The sequence below is a fragment of the Malaclemys terrapin genome, chromosome 17 (genome assembly GCF_027887155.1).
Source record: "Malaclemys terrapin pileata isolate rMalTer1 chromosome 17, rMalTer1.hap1, whole genome shotgun sequence".
NCBI classification, from domain to species: Eukaryota; Metazoa; Chordata; order Testudines; family Emydidae; genus Malaclemys; species Malaclemys terrapin.
In genome coordinates, this window is record NC_071521.1 from 18,422,996 (window position 1) to 18,447,064 (window position 24,069).

The 24,069-nt window shown below is 52.7% G+C and overlaps 1 protein-coding gene across 1 annotated transcript; it reads left to right on the forward strand.

Moving 5' to 3' along the window:
• Positions 1-42: 42 nt before the first annotated feature.
• On the forward strand, positions 43-23,110 carry LOC128825138 (ER degradation-enhancing alpha-mannosidase-like protein 3). The gene is made up of 20 exons (XM_054007278.1): positions 43-244; positions 1,362-1,407; positions 3,783-3,883; positions 4,966-5,005; positions 7,776-7,888; positions 8,359-8,512; positions 9,216-9,350; positions 10,541-10,646; positions 11,169-11,266; positions 12,095-12,220; positions 13,501-13,584; positions 14,261-14,344; positions 14,796-14,920; positions 16,566-16,731; positions 17,633-17,787; positions 18,207-18,327; positions 18,916-19,104; positions 19,980-20,145; positions 20,734-20,922; positions 21,904-23,110. Exons 1-20 carry the CDS (start codon positions 120-122, stop codon positions 21,996-21,998), a joined length of 2,418 nt encoding a protein of 805 aa, XP_053863253.1. The 5' UTR covers positions 43-119; the 3' UTR covers positions 21,999-23,110.
• Positions 23,111-24,069: the final 959 nt, after the last annotated feature.

A 24,069-nucleotide genomic window follows, 5' to 3' on the forward strand; every position in this document is an offset into this window, starting at 1 on the left:
GGACTGGGCCGGGCACCATGGCGGAGCCGCGGCCCCGGCAGCGGGGGCCGGTCCCGGCCGGGCGGGGGGCGTTACACCGTCACTAGCCCGCGGGCCGGGCGCGGGGCACCGCGCAGCTCATGCTGCTAGCGCGGGGCGGGGGCCGCGCTCGGGGCCCCCCCCTGGCCGTGCTGGTGGCCCTGCTGTGGGCGCCCCTCGCCGCGGGGGCGGCGGCCGTGGGGGCGGCGGAGAAGAGCCAGCTCAGGTGAGAGCAGCCCCGTGTCTGTCCGTCCGTCCGTCTGCCCCCCCCCTCCAGCCAGGACCCGGGGGGGCTCCCCCCCCTCCCGAGGAGCACGCAGCTCCCCCAGACCCCCCCCCCCCCCGGGGCTCGCCCGCTTGGGTCCGCTTAGCCCCGGCGCCGGGTTTCCTGCTGCCGGGCTTGGGGGGCAGGTGAAAACTTCCACCCCCCCAGGAGGGCCCCCTGGTGCCTGGAGACCCACATCGGGTCTCCTCCTCTGCCCGCCCCAAATACAAGTCCAGCCGGACCCCACCCCCAGCCTGACGGCAGATGTACAGTGAGACAAGTTGTGTGTGGGAAAGTGGGGTTTCCACCACCCACCGGTGACAATTGTATGGACGCAGGGGCTAGGAGGGAGGTGCTGGTGTTTGTTTTACAAGCGTCCTTTTGAAGCAGGATTACTTCATCTCATGGTAGCACAGGGAGGTGCCGGTCAAGGGTTGGGTTTCTGTTACGCAAGGCGCTGTCCATAATTATAATGAAAGACAGCCCCTGAGCCAAAGAGCGTACAGTCGCAATTGCTATGCACTCTAGGAACACTTGACCTAACTTGAAAATACATCCGTAATGAGCATGACTGCAGCAGAACAATTTAATATAACCCAGCACCAGGAAGACAGACAACTTAAAAACTCCCCCCCCCCCCCCCCCACAATTTCCCATTGTCTAGGAGTAAGAGATGAGCTTTGTAGGGTGCCGTTGCTAAAAACGTGGATATGTCCATGTGAACCAAAAGATCTCCCTAGGGTACACTGGAACATCTTGTGCATTGTCTGCCCTGTCTAGACTCCCCATTGTCTGCCCTGTCTAGACTCCCCATTGTCTGCCCTGTCTAGGCTCCCCTGTGGAGAGCTGGCACCTTCTCTGCTCAGTACACAATTTAACCTAATGACGATAGTTGAAAAGGAACGGGACCAGTAATTCAACACTGACTTAATAAAAGGCTCTAGAATAGATACAGGTCATCGATCGTTGCTGGATCGTTGTCGTAACGGAAGTCGCAGCGTTCTCAAGTCTAGTGGCAATGGTCAGCCGTTCTGGGCTAGCCGAGCTTCCCATGGTCTCTCTGCTGTTTCCTTTCCAGGGACCAGGTCGTGGAGATGTTTGACCACGCGTACGGCAGCTACATGGTAACTCGTATTTTTATATTCGTTCTTGCTCACGTGTCTCTGGACAAAACCCTGAGTCTTATGTCTTGTCTGTTCTTCTAACCCTGCTTACCCAGCAGCCTTCCCACCCTCCAGCGTGTCAGGTAGCTTGGGGTGCTCTACAACTGCAGAAAGAAATACAAGAGTCTCGCGGTATGAACAAAAATACCCTCTTTAAAACGGAAACATGGGGGAAGCAGCCCAGATGCGGCAACCACTCACCCCCCAACTCCCTTGAAGTTACTCTCCTCTTGGGGCTAGGCTGGGGCCAAGCTGGGGAGTGATGCTGAACTGCTCCAACCCCGGGGGAGAGTTGGGAGGGGCTGTGTCTCCATTAGGATGGTATGGAGGAGTTTTGAGGGCAAAGACCCTTCCCTCCTCCTTTGGAGTGGTATGTGCATGGCAGGAATGACCAGACCCAGTGTCCCATTCCCTGGGCTCTTGTATCAGGTATATACAGGAGACTGGAAAGCTGCTTGTATCTGCCAAGCACCATACCATGGCCACACACCGACGGGTCTTGTATCTGCCAAGCACCATACCATGGCCACACACCCATGGGTCTTTTCTGTTTCCATTCTAACCTTCAGAGGGTCACACCTGGCAAAAAGAGAGCTGCCTTCTTTATGAGAAACTCTCCCCCTCCCCCTTTCTGTTCTTTAAATGGACGCTAAGGGTATGCCTACGTTACAAGCGCTGCATCTGCATCACTGCAGCGCAGTAGTATAGACACTTGCTACAGCAATGGAAGGGTTTCTCTCTCACTGTCGTAAATCCAGCCCCCCAAGAGGCAGAAGCTAGGTTGATAGAAGACTTCTTCCATCGACCAACCTAGCAGTGTCTATGCTGTGGCTTAGGTTGGCTTACTTATGTCTCTCAGGGTGTGACTTTTCACACCCCTGAGCGGCATAACTGGAGTATTGTGTCCAGTTCTGGGCACCGCATTTCAAGAAAGATGTGGAGAAATTGGAGAGGGTTCAGAGAAGAGCAACAAGAATGATTAAAGGTCTTGAGAACATGACCTATGAAGGAAGGCTGAAAGAATTGGGTTTGTTTAGTTTGGAAAAGAGAAGACTGAGAGGGGACACGATAGAAGTTTTCAGGTATCTAAAAGGGTGTCATGAGGAGGAGGGAGAAAACTTGTTCACCTTAGTCTCTAAGGATAGAACAAGAAGCAATGGGCTTAAACTGTAGCAAGGGAGGTTTAGGTTGGTCATTAGGAAAAAGTTCCTAACTGTCAGGGTGGTTAAACACTGGAATAAATTGCCTAAGGAGGTTGTGGAATCGCCATCTCTGGAGGTATTTAAGAGTAGGTTAGATAAATGTCTATCTGGGATGGTCTAGACAGTATTTGGTCCTGCCATGAGAGCAGGGGACTGGACTTGATGACCTCTCGAGGTCCCTTCCAGTCCTAGAATCTATGAATCTGTAACTAGGTTGACCTATGTTTTAGGTGTAGACCTGGTCTAAAGGTCCACCAAAGAAGTTCCTACATGCAAAGGCGTAGGACAACATTCAGGTGCTGGCTGGAATCCACCGGACTCAAGGAGACTTGCAAATGGAGCAGGGAAACCTTCCTCATCTTATCCCTTGCGCGTAGAGTAGGGATAGCAGATAGTAGGCGGCTGTCCATCAGAACAAAGCGTAACTCTTGCTCGCTCTGTGAGCTTCTGTGGCTGGTGAGGCCAGGCTAATTTTGACCAGAATTCCGACTGTCCCCTCACCTAAATGACATAGAATTGAAGGTAGCTGTCCTGACTGTGAGAATTGCTGGGAGATGTATATTACATGTTCTTATGGAGATTGCCTGGTGTAGCAGTCAGCATGAATTAGGTGATCTGCATGCTATTCCTAGCTCTGCCACGGATGAGCTGTGTGTCACTCCGCATTCTGTAAAATGGGGCTAATCCTAACTAAAGAGCCAAATACCGAAATCCTCACCCCTGGTTTGCATTCGCTCCTAACTTAGGCAAAATCCGACTGATGTTGAAAGTTTTGTCTGAGTAGGAGCTCCAGGATTTCACTGAATGTTTGCAAAGCCCTCAGCAGCCTTGGCTAGGTGCTTTAGATTGGCAGAGTATGAGCCGTCCTAGTGTAAGAGCTGGATGAATGCAGCACAGATCTAAACAGCTGTTTCCATTGCTTCCTGCGTCCTGGCTAGAGGTTGATAAGGCATGTGTGTAACTGTAGAGCAAGGAACAAGCAGCGTAAGACGAGAGGCATTTCTTCTGCAACAGGAATGGCAAGGGGCCTAGTTTCCTTCAAAAGCAGCCCACTTGACAGTCTTTGGAGACGGTTTCCAAGTCCTAGATCTACCGTCAACTGAGCATTTGTGGGATTTCCCCTCCCTTGTACAGAAACACGCATATCCTGCAGACGAGCTAATGCCTTTGAGTTGTCGGGGCCGAGTGCGCGGGATGGAGCCGAGTCGTGGGGATGTCGATGATGCCCTTGGCAAGTGAGTGTGCAAGATGGGTTCCTCCTCTTCCTCCTTTCGCACTTCAGCCTGCGGAGCACTTGTTGGCCACAAGCGCCCTCTGATTCCTTTGCTACTGTGAGGGCGTTTTGTGGCTTTTCTGGTTGTGTGTTACAAAGTAGACCAGTGGTTAGGACAGCAAACTGGGAATCTGGGCTTCTATTCCCAGCTCAGACACTTGGGCTCACTGTGATGTGTCACCAAGAGCTAATCACGTCACAGCACTGCCTCAGTTTCCCTACATGTAAAATGATGGTGATATTTATTCCTCATGGGAGCTTTGAGACTGAATTCATTAATGTTTGAGAAGTACTTTCAGATCTTCTGCTGGAAGGATCCTTAAGAGGGGGAAGTGGAGGTGCTATTTGTAATGTCAGTCTCAGCAATTAAAGTGCATTTTTTTCCCCTCATGATCAAGGAGGGGTAGAATGAAAGCTGGTCAGGAAACGGTTTTTGTTCTTGCAAAAAATTCTGAGTTTTTTTTTCTGCACAATATTGTTCATCAAAAAAAAAAACAATAACAAAAAAGCAAAAATACAAATCTTCAGCAATCAAAAATATTTCAGGTTTGGCTGAAACGTTTGGTTTTTCAGTGAAAACCTGAAAAAAGTTGTTGAAAATGGATACTTATTGCAGAAATTTGTGTTTTGAATGGAGAAACGAAAACAAAAAACAAAAAAAAACCCCACAGCATTTCAATCCAAAGGGAAAAAATAAAAGTTGAGTAAAAATGTTGACCTACTCTAGCTAGAATATCATGGGTCAGATTTTCAGGACTCTCTGTAGATGAATATTTATACATCTAATTTGCAAGTGCAAAGATTTCTTTTGCCCCTGCAGTGGCATGCACAGATGGTTGTGTGTCCATTTGTGTGCACAGTTACATCAATTGCAAAAAAAAAAAAAAACACACTTGTACAATTTGTGCCATTATTCATGCAAGTGCCAAGCTCAGAAAATCTGCCCCTTGGCGTGTGTTTTCAGCTAACTGTTTGGTCCAATTCACTTTCTAAGATTGAATTTCATCTGAATTTAAAATACGTTCTTTTCATTTAAACCTGTAGGTTTTCCCTCACTCTAATTGACACTTTGGATACGCTTGTGGTAAGTCAGCAATCTGCTTCTCAGACCAGTTTATCGGGGGGTTGGCAGGTCTAGATCTGTTGAGTTGGATTTTAGTGGTGTCTGCATTTACAGGCGTTGGTATCTGTCACCAGCAAGATTGAGTTCCTGGCACAGAGGGGTTTCCATTTCATTCTTGTGTATTGGACTGTACGTTCCCCTCTGCTGTTTTTGCTTCTTTTCAAGTGAGCTAAGAATCGGCCTTAAAGCTGTAGGGCTTCTCTCACATTCTTGATGGACAAGTACAATTAAAGTATATGTAGGATCAGGAGTTACTTGGGGCATCTTCAGTGGTGGTTAGAGTGGGGGGAACTTGTTTTCAATAGGACGCAGGAGGAAGTATTGTCTAGTGGCTGGAGCATTGTCAAGTGTTAGTGCACAAGACAGATTTGGCCCATGGGAGTTCATGCAAACTTTTGATTTTTTCTCTCTACTCCCAGCCCACACGTTCTCCCTCCACCCCAGGCATAGCTCATCTGAGTGCTAAACAAACCCAGCCATTGCAGGTGAAACTCAGCTGAACCCACTCCCAAGCTATGCTTGGGTTTCTTCTCAAACCAGATCTTGGCTTATGCTTGCCGAAAGGCTATGGATCTCTGGGGCCAAACCTGCCCCAAACTTCAGGATTATAATGAAACCCAGAACCACAGGGTCAGCAAACCTTCATGCAGGTCTGTCTAGAACTCCTGGGTTCTCTTCCCAGTTTTGCTACTGACTGTCTAACCTTGGACAAGTCACTTGACCCTAGCTTCCACCACTGCCCAATGGGGATAAACAGTAGTGTTGTGTTGTTTTGTGTGCAAGGTTTAGTGCTTGTGTTTTATGTATTGCATGGAGATAAAAGCAGACAGTCTGTCTGCGTTTGAAAGCAATGCAGTTAAAGCCAGGAAACCTCTCATTTTAGCATGAGTGCTTCTTGCTTACAAAAGAGAATATAATCAAAATGAAAAATGACCTTCCTGGACATGTGTTATGCTCTTTGGGACAGGGACTGTCTCTTAATATGTCTGGTGCCTTGCATGATGGGGCCCTGATCTCCGCTGAGACTTCTAGATGCTACAACCTAGATTCCCTGATTTTCCCCTCCCCCCGCATGTCTCTGTAATTTGTTAGTTTCTAGTATCCTCTTCTTTTCCTTCTCTGTTAATGAATCTTACTCTTTGCATTCTTCCCCCTAGTGACAAACAGAAAAATTAATGCCTGTTCATTCAAAACATGTTCCCGTATTCAGTTAATTTTCTCTCCCAGAGCCCCTTCTGGGGCCTAGATTCTCTGTTGATTGATGCAGTAGCGATCAATTCAGGGCATGCTTTCCTTTCTCTGCTTCTGTCTGTCTTCAACTTTTTTCCCTTCATTATGTCCTGTTTGTTTCCTTATCCTGTTGTCTATTCTATGATCCTGGGTTTATTTAGCTGCCTTAATCTATTCTTATTTGTGTGTGTGTGTGTGTGTGGTTTGTATTGCGGTAGGTCCTAGTCGCCTCAGGCATGGATCAGGGCCCCGCTGCGCTAGGTGCTGTACAAACAGAGACCAGAAATACAGTGTCTGTCCCAAAGAGCTTGCAATCATCCTCTCTTCTTGGCCATGCTTTTCCAGAGCCCACAATGTCCTTCTGGCTGTGCTGCCCCTGCACCCACTGGTATTGCCCGCCCCGAGCATTTGAAAATCATGAGTCAGGTCCCAGGAAATCATGAGATTTTTAAAAGCACTCTAGTATAAAATGTGGGTTCTTATTCTTTGCCTTCTGGGTTTTAAACCTGTAGTGTGCACTCAGGCCATGGTTTGAAGCTGTTCTCCATGAGGGCTGGAAACTCTTCTCTAAATGAAGCTGAGATTCCGATGTGATCACTTGCATCCGGGATCTGAGGCTTTTTTAAAAAAACAAAACAAAATAACACATGGCAAATATTGGGAGACCCGCAGTGAAATCTTGAGTTGGCAGCCCGGGGGCCACTCGTACGCTTGTGTAGGCCCTGATCCTGCTACCACTTGCAATGTTGACCTGAGGTGCCCACATTGAGATAGTGAGCCAGAACACACATCTGAGGGGGAGGATGGCCTAGTGGTTAGGGTGCAAACTTGGGACTTGGCAGACGTGGGTTCAATTCTCTGCTCCTCCACAGACTGCCTGTGTGAGCTTGGACAAGCCTTTCTGTGCCTCATTTCCCCAAACAGCACTGCCCTGCCTCTCAGGGGTCCGGGAGGTGGATACTGGGGCGGGGGGGCGGTGTACGGAAGTACCGAAAACAGCTAGATCAGCTGTCCCTGAAACGGTGTGTCTGAGTAGGTGACGCCAAGCTAGAATGTGACCAGTCAGTGAATTGCTGTTGTGACTATCATTTGTTTAGTACCCAGCAGTGTGGTGGGGGCTGTACACACCTCACAAGACCAGACAACATACAGCCAAAGGAGGGTTTTGCTCTAGCTGAGGGGGAACAGTTGGATTGTTTTTTCGAGGGGCTGAGGGGAAGGTGGGTGTGGAGGGGGATTTGGCGGAGGAGGGTGTGTAGTGGACAGACTCAGGGCAGATATGCCAGGCACCCTTGTGGGAGAAAGGAATGAGGTGCCATGGAGGGAGGGGGAACCAGAGTGCAGGGTCTGGAGAGGAGAGAACTGGGTAGCCAGACGGCTGTGAGCAGGGCCCTGAAAGCCAGGAAAGGCAGAGGTGTTTGAAAGGGGAGGTGAAGGGCAGTGGGGCACGCCCCACGTCGCTGACCCGAATCTCTTCTCTCCCGTGGCTCTGGCCGCCCAGGTCCTTAACAAGCTGGATGAGTTTGAGGACGCTGTGCGGAAGGTGGTCCTGGACGTGCGGCTGGACAACGACGTGGTGGTCTCTGTCTTTGAAACCAACATTCGTGTGCTGGGGTGAGCCCCAGGCCGGGGCAGGGCCCCTTCTGTGCAGTCCTTTAGAGCACAGAGCCAGTGCCAGTTCCCAAGGCTGTGCCCCCCCATCTGTCCCCTTCAGCTCAGTGCCCAGGCACATGCTGCCCACCCGTGGGCTCTGTCACATGCTTTGAGGCGTGGCTCTTCGGTGCAGTGGCTCTGGGTGGCGTCTGAGGGTGCAGAAGCGGCCCCGAGGGAGAGGGGAAGGCTGCTTGCTGTGTATGAACACTGGGTTCAATGGGGATGGAGAGCGGGGACATCACCACAGGCCCTGGGCCCCTGGCTCACCAGTGGGCCTTGGGGGGCGGGTGCAGAGGGGCCCAGCTGGCCTAGCATCTGCTCATCCCAGCAGAGGAAAGTGGGCGCCGAGCTCCTGAAATGAGCCCTCTGGGATCTCAACTTGCAGGGTCCCTCTGAGCAGCCTAACCCTGCTCCCCCTCTCTGTCCTGCAGGGGCCTGCTGGGGGGTCACATCATGGCCGACATGTTGAAGGCACAAGGCATGCGGCTGCAGTGGTACAAGGACGAGCTCCTGCACCTGGCCCGGGATTTAGGGTACCGTCTCTTGCCTGCGTTCAACACCACCAGCGGGCTGCCGTACCCCAGGGTAAGGGAGTGGCGGATCTGAGCCGGGACGAGGGGAGGCTTTGTGTGAACTGGCACGGACAGCCACAACAAAGCACCAATAAGGTCTGCGGAGTCTGGAGCCACATGTGGGTCCCAGCGGGTTGTGTGCTTCCCCAGAGCCCCCCGCTGAGTGCTACCTGCCTTGACAAGCCATTTCTCTGACTCAGACGCCCGGCGGGGGGCGGGGCTGATCCTTCTTGGCAGCCCTAAAATCCCAGCGCATCTGAGTGACTGAAAGGGGTTCAAAGCTCTCTCAAGATGGCTCTGCATTGCCCTGCCCGTTGCTTCTGGTCTGAGGCACCCAAGTTCCTTGCAGCCATAAGGACCCCTGAATCCTGCTGCAGGAGGTAGAAATATTCCATGCGGCTTATGTTGGGGACAGGGGCACTTCCAGATGGCTATTTATAATCCTTCCTGGCCTGTCTGGGTGATAAAGGTTTCCTGATCTTTTTGACAGTAGGTCACGTGTGGCCCAATTTCTTGGCCCCTTTCCTTGCTGTGGTGCAGTGTGCTGCATGCCAGCTGTTTGCTACCCTCCACCCCAGAGGTGGCTGCATTTTGGCAGATGCTTTGTAAAGCGTGCAGGACAGAGTGCTGCACAAAAGTAGAATAACCTCATTGCCGCATGTGACAAGTATGAGGGAAAACACCTAGTGAAACCAAGGGAGCGTCTCTTTATCCAGGTGAACCTGAGGTATGGGGTCCTGAGTCCGAACTCCCGGACAGGCACCGAGCTGGACACCTGCACGGCCTGCGCTGGCACCATGATTTTGGAGTTCGCTGCCCTCAGTCGCCTGACGCAAGAGACTGTTTTCGAAGTAAGTGGTTGGGAAGCTCAAGGGAAAAGCAAACAGCCGTGACAGGTTCCTGCCTCAGGAGATCCTCTGTGCAGACCTGGTGGAGTCCCTGGGGTGAGCTAGCCCGGAATGTGGGGCGCCCTTCATTTCACAGTGCCTCTCCGTGGTCTGCACTGGTTCACTTGAACTTGCACAGAGATTTGGGCAAAGCCCCTCAACGCCAGGAGCCAGACACGCTCTGTCAAACCCTCCCACTGCTGCTTATCCATCCCCATGCTTGAGTCCCCTCGCTCTCTGCCAGGCCCTATTTCACACGGCCACTGGGAACCCACAGGCCCCGTGCCATCTGCGTTCGGCCTAACGGAGACCTCATGCTGCCCGTCCATCCGCATGTCACCAGGATCCCAGCCTGCCCTCCTCTACAGGCTAAATGGGGGTGGCGGGGGGGCAAGTGAGCAATCCCACAACACCCCTACCTCAGTGACCAGATAGCAAGTGTGGAAAATTGGGACCTGGGGGAGGACAGTGGGGGGCGGGGAGTAATAGGCAGCCTATATAAGACGAAGCCCCCAATATTGGGATGGTCCCGATAATATCTGGACAGCTGCTCACCCTCCCCCTGCCCCGCTCCCCACTGGAATCTGAGGGATGGCTGGAAATGGAGTCCCTGGCCTGGCGCTGGTTGGTTCTGCGGGCAGCTGGGGGATATACAGCATCCGCCCAGGCAGGCAGCCCCAGTGCATCATGCAGGATTCAGCAAACTGGACGTTGCTTTGGCTAAGCAGTAGGAACGTACGGGGGGGGGGGGGGGGGGTGTGGAGGCGGGGGGGGAGAGAGAGAGTCTGGGCATGAAGGGGGAGATGATTCTATTTTATGTCTCTGCTTTTGAGTGGAACCTGAATGCGTGGAATACAGGGCTGGATTTATCCCCATGGGCTTGGGAAGTGTTATCACCCCCATTTTACAGGTGGGGAAACTGAGGCACGGTGACTTGCCCGAGGTATCAAACCCTACAGTTAGTGGCAGAGCCCAAAGGTCCTGAGCCCTATTGTAGGGCCTGGTCCCTGATGCTGTCCCCTCGCTCTGTAGGGTGGGTCTAGTTAATAAGCGTAAGGAATGGCGTAGGAACAACTCCTGTCTGTTCCTGGGTAGAGGGGAGGGTGATATGGAGACTGTGTGTTGTGTACGTTCATTCCTCTCTCCGTTCTCAGGACACCGCTCGGAGAGCGCTGGATGTTCTCTGGGAGAAGCGCCAGAAAGGGAACGACCTGGTGGGGACGGTCATCAACATTCACAATGGGGACTGGGTGCGGAGGGGTAAGTGAATCCCGGGCTTGGAGCTGGGGGTCTGAAGGGACACTGGTGTCGTGTGGCTGCCTGCGGGCAGAGATGTGCCGGCTGGTAACGCCGTCTCCTGTGTGCTTTGGTGCAGTGGCACGGCTTGAGTTGTGCTGGAGTGCTTCGGAATGGCGTTCCACCCCTTTTTTTGGGTGGTGGGGAACCAGAACGACCCCGGCAGACCCAGAGCCAGTGCTCCCCGCTAGCTCTGGGCAGAGCTGTGTTTGGCAGTGTGCCGAAGGTGGGTGCTGTTCGCCCTGCCCCGCCCTGGGAAGGGGAAGAATGCTCTCATTGCCGGGATGTAGCCAGAGATTTGCCTTGCTGATGGTTTGGCCAGTGTTGGCGGTGAGACATGAGGGTGACAGTGCGGCGTAGACCCCCGAGGGGCAGTACCAAGACACACAGGGCAAGGGAGCCTGCAACATTCTTCTTTTCTGGGTGCCTGTGCAGGGGTGTGCTGGGTAAAGCTCCCATGCTTCCCTGCCTGTCGTTTTCCTCTAGATAGTGGGGTCGGAGCCGGGATCGACTCGTACTACGAGTACCTGATGAAGGCGTATATCCTCCTGGGGGATGACACCTACCTGGACAGGTTCAACGCTGTGAGTACACAGGGGAGCGCTCTCCATTCTGTTGCTCTCTGGAGGAATGGGGTTGATCACCCGTTGCTCCCTCACCCCCTCTTCCATCTGCGAATCCATTTTGAAGGTGCGAGGCCAGCTGGACCCACCAATGAAAGCCCCTCTGCCGCGCAGCCTGTCTGCATCTGTTTCCTTGCACAGGAGCGGCTGCTGATAGCTTCTGCTTAGCAGCCAGTGGCAGCGTGCCAGGGATGCAGCAGGTGGTCAGGAGCTGGCAGGCCACCCTGGCACCTCCTCGCTCATCTGCGCTTGGGTAGGAACTTGCGGCCAGTGCTGGGGGGAGGTGCATTGCTCTGCTGCCACAAACACGCCACCGCTTTCTTTCCAGCAAGGGCCATTTTTGGAGCCCCCATTTCATTGCCAGGATGCAGAGCTTGGCGTCCCTTATGAGAGGGGCGATGGGGAGGCTTGTGCGGCATTCGGAGCCTCTCCGCAGTTAGTGTGGGTGATGCCAGCAAATGCTCAGAAGGCCTTGGTGGCAGAAATGATCCATGCTTGGCTGTTGGCCACCAGGTGAATGTTTCTTCAGCCGGAGCGGGAGCCAGCTCTGCTCGGCCGTTTGAGTTGTGGGAGCATGGACGACATGCCCACGGTGTCCCGTGACTGACATATTTAGGCATGTGTATCAGAGATAGTCCCAGATTCCCAAGTCCTCCACGGAGGAGCCTTCCTATTGAATTGGAAGATCTTTCTAAGCCCTCCCTACTCTGCTGCTCCCTGCTGTCTTACTGGGTTACAGAGCGCTCTGCCCTGCTGGTTGGATAACCGAGTTTGTGTCCGTCTCTCTAGCATTACGTGGCCATAATGAAATACATCAGCCAGCCTCCCCTCCTGCTCAACGTCCATATGCACAACCCCACAGTCAGCATCCGGAGCTGGATGGACTCCCTCTTGGCCTTCTTCCCCGGCCTCCAGGTATAGCCGCAGCCCCGGGCGGAATGGACTCGGCGGTGCTGCGGGGCTCTGCCAAGTAAACACTAACTGTTGGTTTTAATGGGCCTGGCACAGCGAAGGGGCGGGACTGTGGCAGGTGGGTTAATATAAAAAGAGAGCGCTAGGCCAGGTCCTTAAGCAGGGTCAGCGCCTTCACCCAATCGGACTGCCTGAAATTAACCGACGGTTCTGCTCTTCGGCACTTGTACGGCCTTTAGCTGATGCGTTCTGTGCTCAGGTACACATCTGGCCTTGTTACCATAGCATGTGAGTGCCTCACAGTCTTTAATGTATTTAGCCTCCCACGTCTCAGAGGGCAGAGCAGTGCTAGGATCCCCATTGTACAGATGGGGAACTGAGGCACAGCGCGGACAGGTGATTTGCCCAGGGTTACCCAAGAAGTCAGTGGCACATAGCTGGGAATTGAATCCAGGTCTCCCAGATGGCAGGCTTGTGCCCTAACCACTTTTCCTTCCCTCCTCACCCTTGTGTTCCTGCAAAAGCTGGTCCTGGAGCCAGGTGTGGGGCTCTTGGAGACCTATGCTGCAAGCCATCTCGCTCGGTGAAATGTCCATCTGTCAAATGCTCTGACCCTGGCTGATCCAGTCAGCCTGGCTCGGCGGTGGCCCAAGGGTACACCCCAAGGTCAATCAGGGAAATGTGTCCGGGAGGACATAAGCTATGAGCAGGTTGCTGGTGGTTGAAGCTAAAATACCCTCCCGCCCTCCTTCCTTTCCCATGGTTTTGGCTGGGAGGCAGCAGCAGGTGTATTATGGCTGACGTGGGAAGAGTTATAACCTTTATATGAAATGAGTTGGTGGGGGCTCAGTCCAGCTTCTGAGACTCTCTCTGCATCCGTGTAGCTGGCACTAATTATCTTCCTCCCTTTGTTGGCCTCTGGGTGGCAGCAGTGAGGCCAAAGAGTGAATGGGATTAGATTGGAATCCTCTCTCACCCCTAGCGCTGGTCTGTCCCCGAAGGGGTGAGTCATATCGGTGGGCTAATGGGAGGGCAGCTTGCACAACCCTTGCCTGGCTGTGTCTGCCCTGTGCACACCGTGCCAGCCAGCCAGCCGGCATCTTTGACTAGCACTAAAGTCACTGTGCTGGTGCTGTATACAAATCACCCCCTAGCCAGGATCTCGCTTCTCCTGTCGCTGTTACGAGCCGGGAGCGTTTCTGGTGCCTTGCGATTGCCCCGAGGCCGTTTTTATTCCCCTGCTGTGCCCCAGGGAAACAAGGGGTGGTTTTGTCTGTCCCCAGGTGCTGAGGGGGGATTTGAAGCCCGCCATCGAGACGCACGAGATGCTGTACCAGGTCACCAAGCAACACAAATTCCTTCCGGAGGTGAGTGAACGAGCTGCTTCCCGTTGTCACTGCGTTGTGATCCCGTCGGTCTCTGGGCACGGGGGAAAATTAGGGTTTGGATCCAGTGCCTACTGAAGTCAATAGCTAGACTCCCATTGACATCGGTGGGCTTTTCGATATGGGGACAGGGACTCAAGGGTTTGCACCTTTCATCCGTTATATGGTCTTCATAACTATGTTGCAACCGCTGCTCCTTCTGCATTGGACCCTAGCACTCTCCTCCCAGCCCTCCACGTTGAAATGCCCTTAGCTGCCAAAGCAAAATCCCCTACGGCCTTTCACGCTCTTCTCCCATCTCTGCACCTCACTAGCTCGCCAGGGCCGGATCCGAAGCCCGGGGATGTCAATAGAAAACTCTCGCTGACTCCAGTGGCTTTGCATCAGGGCCCCCAGTTGGCAACGTCTGAACGTGCCTTGTCTGTGTAGACCCTGCTCCAGCACGCTAAAGGGTCTCGTGCCATTTCAAGCGGGAGTATTTGGGAACTCTTAGGGCATGGGAGTAAGGTCCACGTTGCCATTTAGTGCCGGGTAAGCTAGTGTGCTGTAGACTTACATCCTGGCTTGCCACGCACTAAGTCTCCCTGTCGACGAGCCCTCAGTGTCTGTTGTGAAAATGGCAGCTTGTATCTTAGTGAGCTCTCTCCCTTCGTTAAAGGCGTTCACGTCCGACTTTGCCGTGTACTGGGCCCAGCATCCTCTGCGGCCGGAGTTTGCTGAGAGTACCTACTTCCTGTACAAGGTTAGTCCCGTCCCGTGGCTTGGCTGAAAACACCAATGAGCTGAAAGTGGATGTGTTGAACTCCTCCAAAGAAGCAGTAGAGGGGTGTCAGGACGGAGGGTGCCATCGCTCCTAGAGAGATGTAGCTGGTGGGGAGAAGAGCGGGCGGCGGCAGCTCCTGGCTGATCAGTGACTTGCTCTTATTCCAAACTGACTTTCGAAGCTGTTGTCCTAAAGCGGCTGGGGTGTGAGAGTTGGTCAGATCACTTAGCGGGCTGAGTGTTCATCACGAGGAGTGGAGATTTGGAGCTCTTCATTCCCTTCCCCCGAGGGATGGCAACGCAGGATTGACCCTGCGGCTAGTGACTTGTCACGTCCATCTGTGAATGAGCCACCGTTTCCCTCGGACTTCACCATGCTGGGAAGAGAGTGAGTTGGTGGCCTGCTGAATTGCAATTGTTTTCTCTCCAAGGCTACCCGAGACCCCTACTACCTCCAGGTGGGCAAGTCCATTGTCGAGAGCCTGAACGAGTATGCCCGGGTGGCCTGCGGCTTTGCGGCGGTGCAGGATGTACGGACGGGCCGACACGAGGACAGGTAAACCCCCTTCCTTTCTGGGCAGAGGGAAGTATTGTACGGGCAGGGGGTAGGGCTAACCAGGAGTGGGATGGGCCAGTGGGGAATTATGGGCATGGAGCCAGTGTCTGGTATGGGACGTCCTGGGCCCCGTGCAGTGGGGAATGGCTCAATGGGCCGTATCTTTGGGGTCAGCTAATTGGCGCTATGTGAGTGAGTCCCTGCATCTGCGCACCGATGACACGGGGGCTGTCTACACGGGTTCCGATGCCGGACTGGAATCTAATTCTCTTGGGTTTCATTCTTCCCCCCCCCCCCCCCCCCCCGAAGTACAGGGGGATGATGTTGGTTTTCCTTGACAGCGGAAAGACATTGCAGCCAGATCAGGGTACAAATCCTGCCTGACCCCCGGGGCTCATATGCCGGTGGCTAACCTGAGCGGCCACCCATGCTGCTGCAGTGACACTGCTGTTTTTCAGTGCATGGCTTACACCTGTATGTCTCCCCGCACTGGGGATTACACCTGCTAGCTGCTGTGTAGACATAACCTTTGGGCTAGTCTACACTAGAAGTGCTGCACCATATGGCTGTGCCGCTGGAATGCGTCTGGTGAAGACGCTCTAAGCAGATGGGAGAGAGCTCTTCTGTCGGCATAGCGCTGTCTACACTGAGTGCTGTCGCTCCGGAGTGTGCAGTACTCACGCCCCGGAGCGACGTACGTTATACCCAAGTCAGTGGTAGTGTAGACAAGCTCTTAGAATGCTACCAATAAACCCCATCACCAGCAATAACGCCACCCACCACAGGAACAACCTATTGGTCTCACAGCTGTTCTGATTGATCTGTGATGTGGTGGGAAATCGGGGGCTAGTCAGGGACACTTAGTTATTAATACCGACTTGCGCGGTGCGAGTGGGGATGGTGCAGTGTGTGTGAATCCCACCGTGCTCTCGCCAGTGACCATGTCGCTGCCCTGCGAAGGAAGTGTTTAAAGCCATGTCCAGCGAGTACAATGCTGGAACAGAGCTGCCTTGCCCTGCAGCTGGGCTGAACTGAATTTGCCCGAACCAGGTTAATCTTCTGGAGTCTGTCTCAGACTTATCTGAAGATCAAAACCTCCACCCTCCTTTTCACGGAATTCCACGGGACACCCTAGCTTAATGAAAACGACATTTCTAGCGCCGTGAGCATACGCAGTGCTTCGCTGACATAAAGATGCGGCCCTTTATCTTAGAGCGCGCAGTCTAAATCTAATGACTAACGCAGGGAAGCCAACAGAAGGGAGGGACCAGGGTAGCAAACGGGTCGGAATCTCTCCTGGAGCGAAGACAATTCTGAGCCATGTTGGATCGAGAGGAAATCTAGTCCCCTTGTGTGTTCTCTGTCTGCAGTGGATGTAGGAATACCATCTCCTGGGGGGGAAGGGATTGCTGTATGAAGTGACGAGGTAGCATTTCCTCAGCAGCAATGTGGGTCTTGAAGGTAGAGGGAGACTTCTGAGGTTGCTTCTCCCGGCCATCTCAAGACCGGGCAAAGCAAAGAGGATTGATGTGATCTGCCAGAGATTTTTTAGGGATTTGAATTAATTTTTACAGGCTCTTTCAATTCTTGCCGCCTCGTTCTCAGCAGGCCCAGCCTCTCACACTCGTCTCTCTTTGTCATGCAGGATGGACTCCTTTTTCCTGGCCGAGATGTTTAAGTACCTCTACTTGCTTTTCACAGAGAAGCGAGATCTGCCTCTAGACATTGATGATTACATCTTCACCACCGAGGCCCACCTGCTGCCCCTGTCACTCTCCACCGCCCGGCCCCCCTGCCCCAGGAACATGACTGTACGTCAGCTGTAGGCTTTCTTAAGGGTGCCCGGGGCATGTTTAGCTTCACAGCAGCTTATGACTTCAGGGCACATGACTGTTTTCAGAGGAGGAGGTCAACTTGGCTGGTAATTTTTCAAGGTTTAAACCCAGCTGTGTTGGGTCCCAGCCTGAGAGAGAAGGGATTTCCAATGGGAGTTGGGCTCCTGAATCCCTTAGGCAGCTTACTGCTGTATCTAGTTTTATTTTTAAAACACGGTCGGCGTTGCTATGAAACGTCGGGGTGGGGGGACTGGTGTATGTGCAGCCAGAGCTTCCCTCCCCGGCCAATGCGTGTGTGACAGTCCACAGAGGGCTAATAGCTCTTCATAGCTAACGCTCTTCCTCAGCAGATCTCGAAGTGCTGGACAACGCAGGTCAGTATCATTCTCCTCTAACAGGAAGAAGCTTGAGGCATGGGAATGGGAAGTGACTTGCCCAAGATTACCCAGCAAACAAGTGGCAGGGCTGGGAATAGAACCCGGGTTTCCTTAGTCCCTGTCTGGTGTCTTAACGCTAGGCCACGCTGCCCCTCCACAGCTAACAGCCAGGAGGATCTGAACAGCTTGAGCTAAACTGCCAAGAGACTCACATCCTCTGTGAATGGGGCACTGTGGGATGCGGGGGGACATGACACTCACTGACCATGACCACCTGCATCTAACTTGCCTGAGCTCATCTGACGTTGGGTTTTAATGGATTTTCAGAACTAGAAGGGACAAGTCACGGGCCTTGATGTGGTCACTGGAGTGGCTGGGCGGCTCTGCCAGTCCCTTGCTGAGTGTTCGAGGACAAAGTCAGTGCTGGGCCGTTGTTCACCCAAACCCAGGGGGCTGCACGAGAGGAGAGAAGAAATTGATCCCTGTCTCCTTCACTGTAGATGTTTCGCAGGGGCCATGGAGAGGAGGAGATTTTTACCCGTTCTTGCCCCAGCGCACAGACTCTCTTCCCCAATAACCCAGCCTTCACCCGCACCATCCGGGATGCCCACAAGCAGCTGCTGCAACCAGGAGCAGAGCGCCTGGCGCTCTTCAGGTGAGTGGCAGCCCCTGCGTAACTCCCACGGGCTCTTGGTGATTCATAAATTCCAGGGCCAGAAGGACCACTGTGATCATTTAGTTTGGCCTGCATAATGCCAGCCCTAGGACTTCCCATTCTGCATTCCTGCTTCCCGTCCAATAGCTGCGTTTGCACTAGAGCAGGCCTTGTAGAAAAAACTGATCTTGGTTTTAAAAATTACCAGTGATGGAGAATCCACCATGCCTCTTGGTAATGGGGTCTGTTGGCTAATCCCGCTCACCCTTAGAAATTGGCACCCTATTTCCAGCTTGAATTTGTCTAGCTTCAGCTTCCAGCTGTTGGATTTTGTCTGCTGGAGCCTGGGCTTGCATTGTTCCGGGACGGGTTCTGTTGCTGTCACCTTGACTCTGATGGCTGGTCCTGGTCTCCCTCAGGGGGATTGAGTTCCCTTTCCATGATAGCAGGATGGAACCCTTGGAGATCTTGAAGAGCATGGGACTGACCCTGCTCCCTCTGGGTGACAGGAGCGTGCAGCTGACCAGCCTCCGGCACAAGGTGAGTGCCGAGTGCTCCGTGCGTGGCAGGCGTGCTCTGCCTGCCGCTGGTCACGCTGGAAGGCCAATGTGAGAATTCCTGGCACGGTTCCTCCCAGCTCCAGTCGCCTGGGTAATTGCTTGCTCATAGGGACAGCTGAGTCTGTCTTGTAAGCAACTACTTTAAAGAAACCTCCTCACGTTTCCTTGCAGTGTCTAAAGCCCAAATTCCACCAAGCGGCCGCGTTTTTGCAGCTCTCTTGGTGGTCGCATGAGTCAAGCTTCCCAGTGCTTTGTCCATCACTGCCACGTAGGGTTGTTTTCCTCCAAGGAGCTCTAACAGATAGCGCCGATGAAACCTCTTGCCGGTCCTGGGGGATATGTGAGGCGGATTCGCTCCATTCTGGGGGAGCTGAGCCGGAGCGGGGTCAGAATGAGCCTGTGGCACAGTGCCCTGTTTGTGCTGCGATACCGTCCTGCTCGAGCACCTCCCCTGGCTCTACGCCGTCATTTGTAGGGTGGACGGAGCGCCGACCGGCACTGCTAGCTTGGTTATTCTGTGACTCTAGCCTGCCAGAGCCCGTACAGTGTTGTTTCTCTCCCTCCGCAGCAAGACGCTTCTCCCCTGGGGCTCTTCAGCCTGAAATTCATCACCGAGCTGGTCGACCCGCCTGCAGCAGAGCAGCAAGGCATCTCCCCGCTGGCCGTCCAAGTTCTCTCGCCCCCTTTCTTTGGGAGAACGGTACTCACCGCTGGACCAGCCCAGTTTGGAATGGACCTGACCAAACAGGAGCACGGGGTGGGTGACTCTTTCACTGCTAATAGCCGGGCCAGCAGGAGTGTCTTAACCGGTCCTGCTTCTCCTTGCTGGGCCATGGAGCCGGGTGATGGAAGCCCCCTCGGCTTGGCAGCTGAGCCTGGCTTTGTGGGGATTCACTGAATAATTTTCCAAATGGTTTGCTTTGCCTGTCCACTATTGGTGCTATGTGATTGATCACCAAGTCACATGGCCTTGTTTCTGCTCCCGGATTGGATGACCACTTAAAAAAAAAAAAAAATCAGGAGAATAAAAATTCTGCCCAGAAGTTTGATCTACTTTTAAACGAAGCAACATTCCTGCTCCAAGGAGAGAAACCTGCAGGCCGTGATTGGAGGTTGGGAATCGCCCCGGGGGGCTGGAATTGCTCTTTGGGTTCATTTTAATAGCCTGCAACATGGGCTCGTCTCTGTGAACCTGTGCTAAGGAGAAGCCAGGCCCCACTGCATGAAGCAAACAGTTTTGGGAACTGGCAGGATGGTATTGGAGGGGGGGTATGCACAGAGATAGAAGCTAGCCTAGGGGTCTTGGCTATGCCATGCAAGTGCAAGGTGTGTACACCCCTTCCTTCAGCTGTTTGCTGCCTCTACAGTGGTAAATGCATCCTCTGTCTTATCTGAAAGGGACGAAGTAGGGCTCCTACACAGTAAGCTGACTGGTGCATCTCACACCACTCCTGAGCCTCAGTGTCCCTAGGAAATTTGAACAGGCCCAGTACTTACTGGTACTGAAATAGCCCCTCGTTAGAGATGATTTGTATTGCCTGTGAGCCCCAGTTACAGACCAGCCCTCACTGCCCTAGGTGCGGTATAAACTGGCCTTGCTGGAAGAGCTTCCCTGTGCGTGTGTCACTGCAGGTGAAAGGGAGCTTAGTGCTGAGTGAACCTTACCAGGCCTGTGCAGCAATCAGCAACTGGAAGGAGGTGCAAGGGAAAATGGCGCTGGCCCAGAGAGGCGAATGCATGTTTGCCACCAAAGCCAGGAACTTGCAGGAAGCAGGAGCCTCGGGGGTGATTTTCATCGGTGAGTCTCAAGCACTGTTATTAGCCTGTGTTGGGGGCTTGTCACATGCATACAGCACCAGTCACATCCTGCTGACAGAAGCGGTACAGGAGTGGGTGGGGGCTGGGAGACGGTGGGTATTCTGATGCGGTTATGGAGATGACGGGGCAAAAGCTTGTCCTTGGGGCTGGGAGCTGGGGCTTGCACCAGAAGAGCATTGGGCATCTTTAGTATCTGTTTGTTCCAAAACCCTTGCCTGCTAGATAGAGGGGGAAAGCTCACCGAGGTACCATGTGTACCTGTCCTTCAGGGTAAAGAAAAGTACTGCAGGCTTGTGCCTACTGCTTGTGGCTTATGGGGGCTGGAATTGCAGTTACCTTTGGCATCTGAACCCTGCTCCTCTTCCCCCCCCCCATCAGTAACATGTACAGTACAAGTAAGAACAAGTGACCTCCAATCGTCCTACCAGCATGAAATTGAGGGTCAGACCAAACCTGCCCCATAAGTAGCAGCACAGCAGTAGAGTGCATGGAGTGTGACAGTATGTACAAGTAAGAGAATGCTCCCAGCTCTGACCCTGAAACGGGCTCTCGTATTCCCTCTCTGTAGACAATGCTGAAGGCAGCTGCAGCGAGGAGATGGTTCTGTTCCAGATGGTGGGAGATGGAAGCACCAGTGACATAGTCATCCCCCTTGTCTTCCTCTTCCAGAAGGAGGGGCAAGTCCTTTTAGATGCACTGTCCCAGCATCGCAATGTGGATGTGCTGCTGGCCACTAAACCCATGTTCCTAGGTGGAGGTAAGAGGAACCAAACCGTAGTAGGAGCTGAGAATTGGATGAGATGAAAGAGGAGATGGAATTAAGAGCAAAAGCATTTTGGAGCCAACTGATTCCCCAGTCACTACAGCCAGGGACCGTTTGCTGGATTTTGATTTGGGCTCTTCCTCATTCCAGGGGAGAGGGTTTTGTTAATTAGTGGTATTATAACAGACTTGGGAAGTCCAAGATCGAATGCCTGGAAGTGGAACTAGCCAAATTCATGGGGAAATAATGTAAACTTTACCGGTGAGGGTAGGTCACCTTTAGGACAAGGGGGGTGGTGGATTTTTTTTCCAGTCACGAGTGAATCTCTTTCTGAGAGAGGGATTCTTGTGCTGTGGTTTTCAACCTTTTGGGCTCAGGCCTTTGTTGATGGCCTGCGGCAACCCAGTGACTAGATTGAGGGGAGGGAGGGTGTCCGATCCTGTGCGGGGGTGGTGGTGCAGGTGCAGTGTAGCATCCACCCCACTCACCCTGCAGCAACTCTGGGCCCAAGGGCTGGCTGGGTTGGGCTCAGCTCAGGTCCCTGCTGTGGGCATTGCCACCCTGTGCACAGGGTCCCAGCACTGGTCATGTTTGGCCCAGCCACCCCTCGATCCTGATAATGGGGGAGGGGCTGGCTGGGACAAATTTGCACCACTGGTGGTGTGACCTGGTGCATGGAGGTGCAATGGGACCCTTTGATGCATTCTGGTTTTATCAGTTTTGGGACATGACGCCCTGTTCTGATTCACCCGCTAGCTCTTAGCCTTGATTAAAGAATTAGTGGGTAAGATTACGCAGGAGGGCAGACAAGGATAGTGCCCTCTGCCCTTCAAATCGATCGATTGTTTGGCTTGAAAGGAGCTGTAGGTGTTCAGAAATAGGTTCACACCAGGGCTGGTACTGGAATGAGCCACGCTGAACAGCTCCCGTCTGGCCTTTGAAAACCCTCACCCTTTAACTGTTCTACATTTCTAGAAAACACAGACCAGCCCTTGTCTGCAAGTCAGTTGCACGAGGCAGCCACGGAGACCCGCACGGGGATGGTGATAAGTGCTCCAGACCAAGCATGAGTGGAGGCTGCTTCTCCTGCTCTCCAGGAGGCTAGTGGCCAGCTAGAAGGCAGCTGTCTGACCCCCCCCCCCGTGGAAGCTGCTCCAAGAGCATGGAAAAAGCGGAGGTGTTGCACTCCTACCGTTTACTGCAGAGCACGAGTCCCAGTTCACAGGATGGAAACCCAGTTGCCAAAAACCTCAGGAACTTTCATGTTTGTAATTTGGAGGAAGGGAAAAGTGGCATTTAGCTGCCAGCCAAAATGCAAGTGAGTCACGACAGTAGCATCTCCATTTTTTTTAACACCACTTGTGCCAACTGTCTCGGTGATGCTAAGGCCCAACGTGTGTGTTTGAAATAGAAAGATGTTGCACATTAACAAACCAAGAGTGAGCAAGTGAAGGGGTTTCAGAGGGGGGTATCAGCTGTAGCCCTTTCCTCGATCTTACTGCAAACAAAGAGCAGGGGATTTTGTACCAAACAAGGTAAGCCAAGCCCACCTTTAACTTTCTCTAGTTGTGTCACTTCCAAGTGATGGGCTAGGCTCTGCAGTCTCTTTGGTACTTTGAAAGGGAAAGGTAGGAAATCTTCACCTAGAAATCCCACTGGCCTCTGCAACATGTGTCAGAAGCTCACTACTGCATGTCTAAACAGTAGGAAATAAATTGCCTGCTTGGCTTTTAAAAGCCTCATTGAAATTTTACAAGCCTTTAGGAGGTGCTGCGGTTGAACCCAAACCTGTGGCACAACTCAGATGGCTGTATGAAAGCAAGGAAGGGGTACTTGGCCAGCTGGGAGACCTAATCTACACCTGATAAGGGGGGTAAATTAGGCTTGGCAATTTGTTACAACTGACCTATGGTGCCTTTCTAGTGACCAGCTGGTACTGACTAATGGGAGGGCGGGGGGAGAGAGAAAGAGATTGCATCCATCTGTATGTGCATCAAACTTTCTCCTGAAGGAGGAAACAATTCACTGCAATTACTGCACTGCCATTGAAGTTCTCTGACATATGTAGTGGTAAAAACTTGTATAAAGAGGCACCATAAACTTTCTCCTCCTGTCCCTTCTGGGAAGGGATGCCTGAGAATTCCATTTTTGTACTGTAGTTTAAAGGCTATTTGAAAACTTTTCTACAGCTTCTTATTGTGGGGCACTGCTTGCTCCGTAAGGGGGGCAGCCGAGAGATGCAATCTTCTCTTGTGCTGGGCCTCTGAAATCTGCACTTTACTTTCAGTTCTTAATGGGAGTCAGACTTGAGCCCTGTAATTTCAGGAGCACAGTGGAGAAGTGATGTTGCAAAGGAACTGGCCTTGGCTGCCAGCTGGTGGGAGTAAATTAAACGTTCCTCATATGGGCCCTTTTAATAGAATGTGGTGTCTTTTGCACAAACCCTAAACGAAAAGCAGGTGGCCAGGGGTACTGTCTTACTAGGACTTTTCTACTGGCCAGTCTTCTTCATGGGAACTTGCTTGAGTTTTAAACCTAGCACAAGGCCTGTGTAGAAAGCTGGTAACCAGATGAGTTTGTTTTCACTGTGCCCTGGTTGAGTGAAGTGGGAAACCAGTGACTCCCCAGCCTCAGCCGTCAAGCACTCTGCTCTACATGGAGTTTAAGCCAATGTTTCGCTCAGACAGGTTTCTGCCCCTCTTGCAAAGGAAGGGCTCGTACTGCTCTGTGAAACCAGACCACTGGCATAGAATTGAGTGGGAAAATGAGGGCCTTAAAGTTCTCATAGCAGAACACGAAGCTGACCAGCAGGGTTAAGTCAAATCTTTGTATTGCATACACAGAACTGGTGCTAGTTTCATAAAATGCATCCCATCTTTATACAAAATGACCAGCATATCATGTAGAGGTCAGGCTAAAAATGCAAATTATACAAATAAGAGTAAGAGGAGAGCAGTGAACCCTGCGGCCAGAGCCCCTGCTCAATGGTGAGTTTGGTACATCCACTGCCAGCAATGGATGTCATCACATTTAAACAGTAAAAGACCTCAGCCGAAGGACGTTGAAGCAGAATTTAACTGAGTACAGGGCTTTATCACACTGCTGGGAACAGTTTCGGCTTCCCCTTGTACCTCCCCCTGG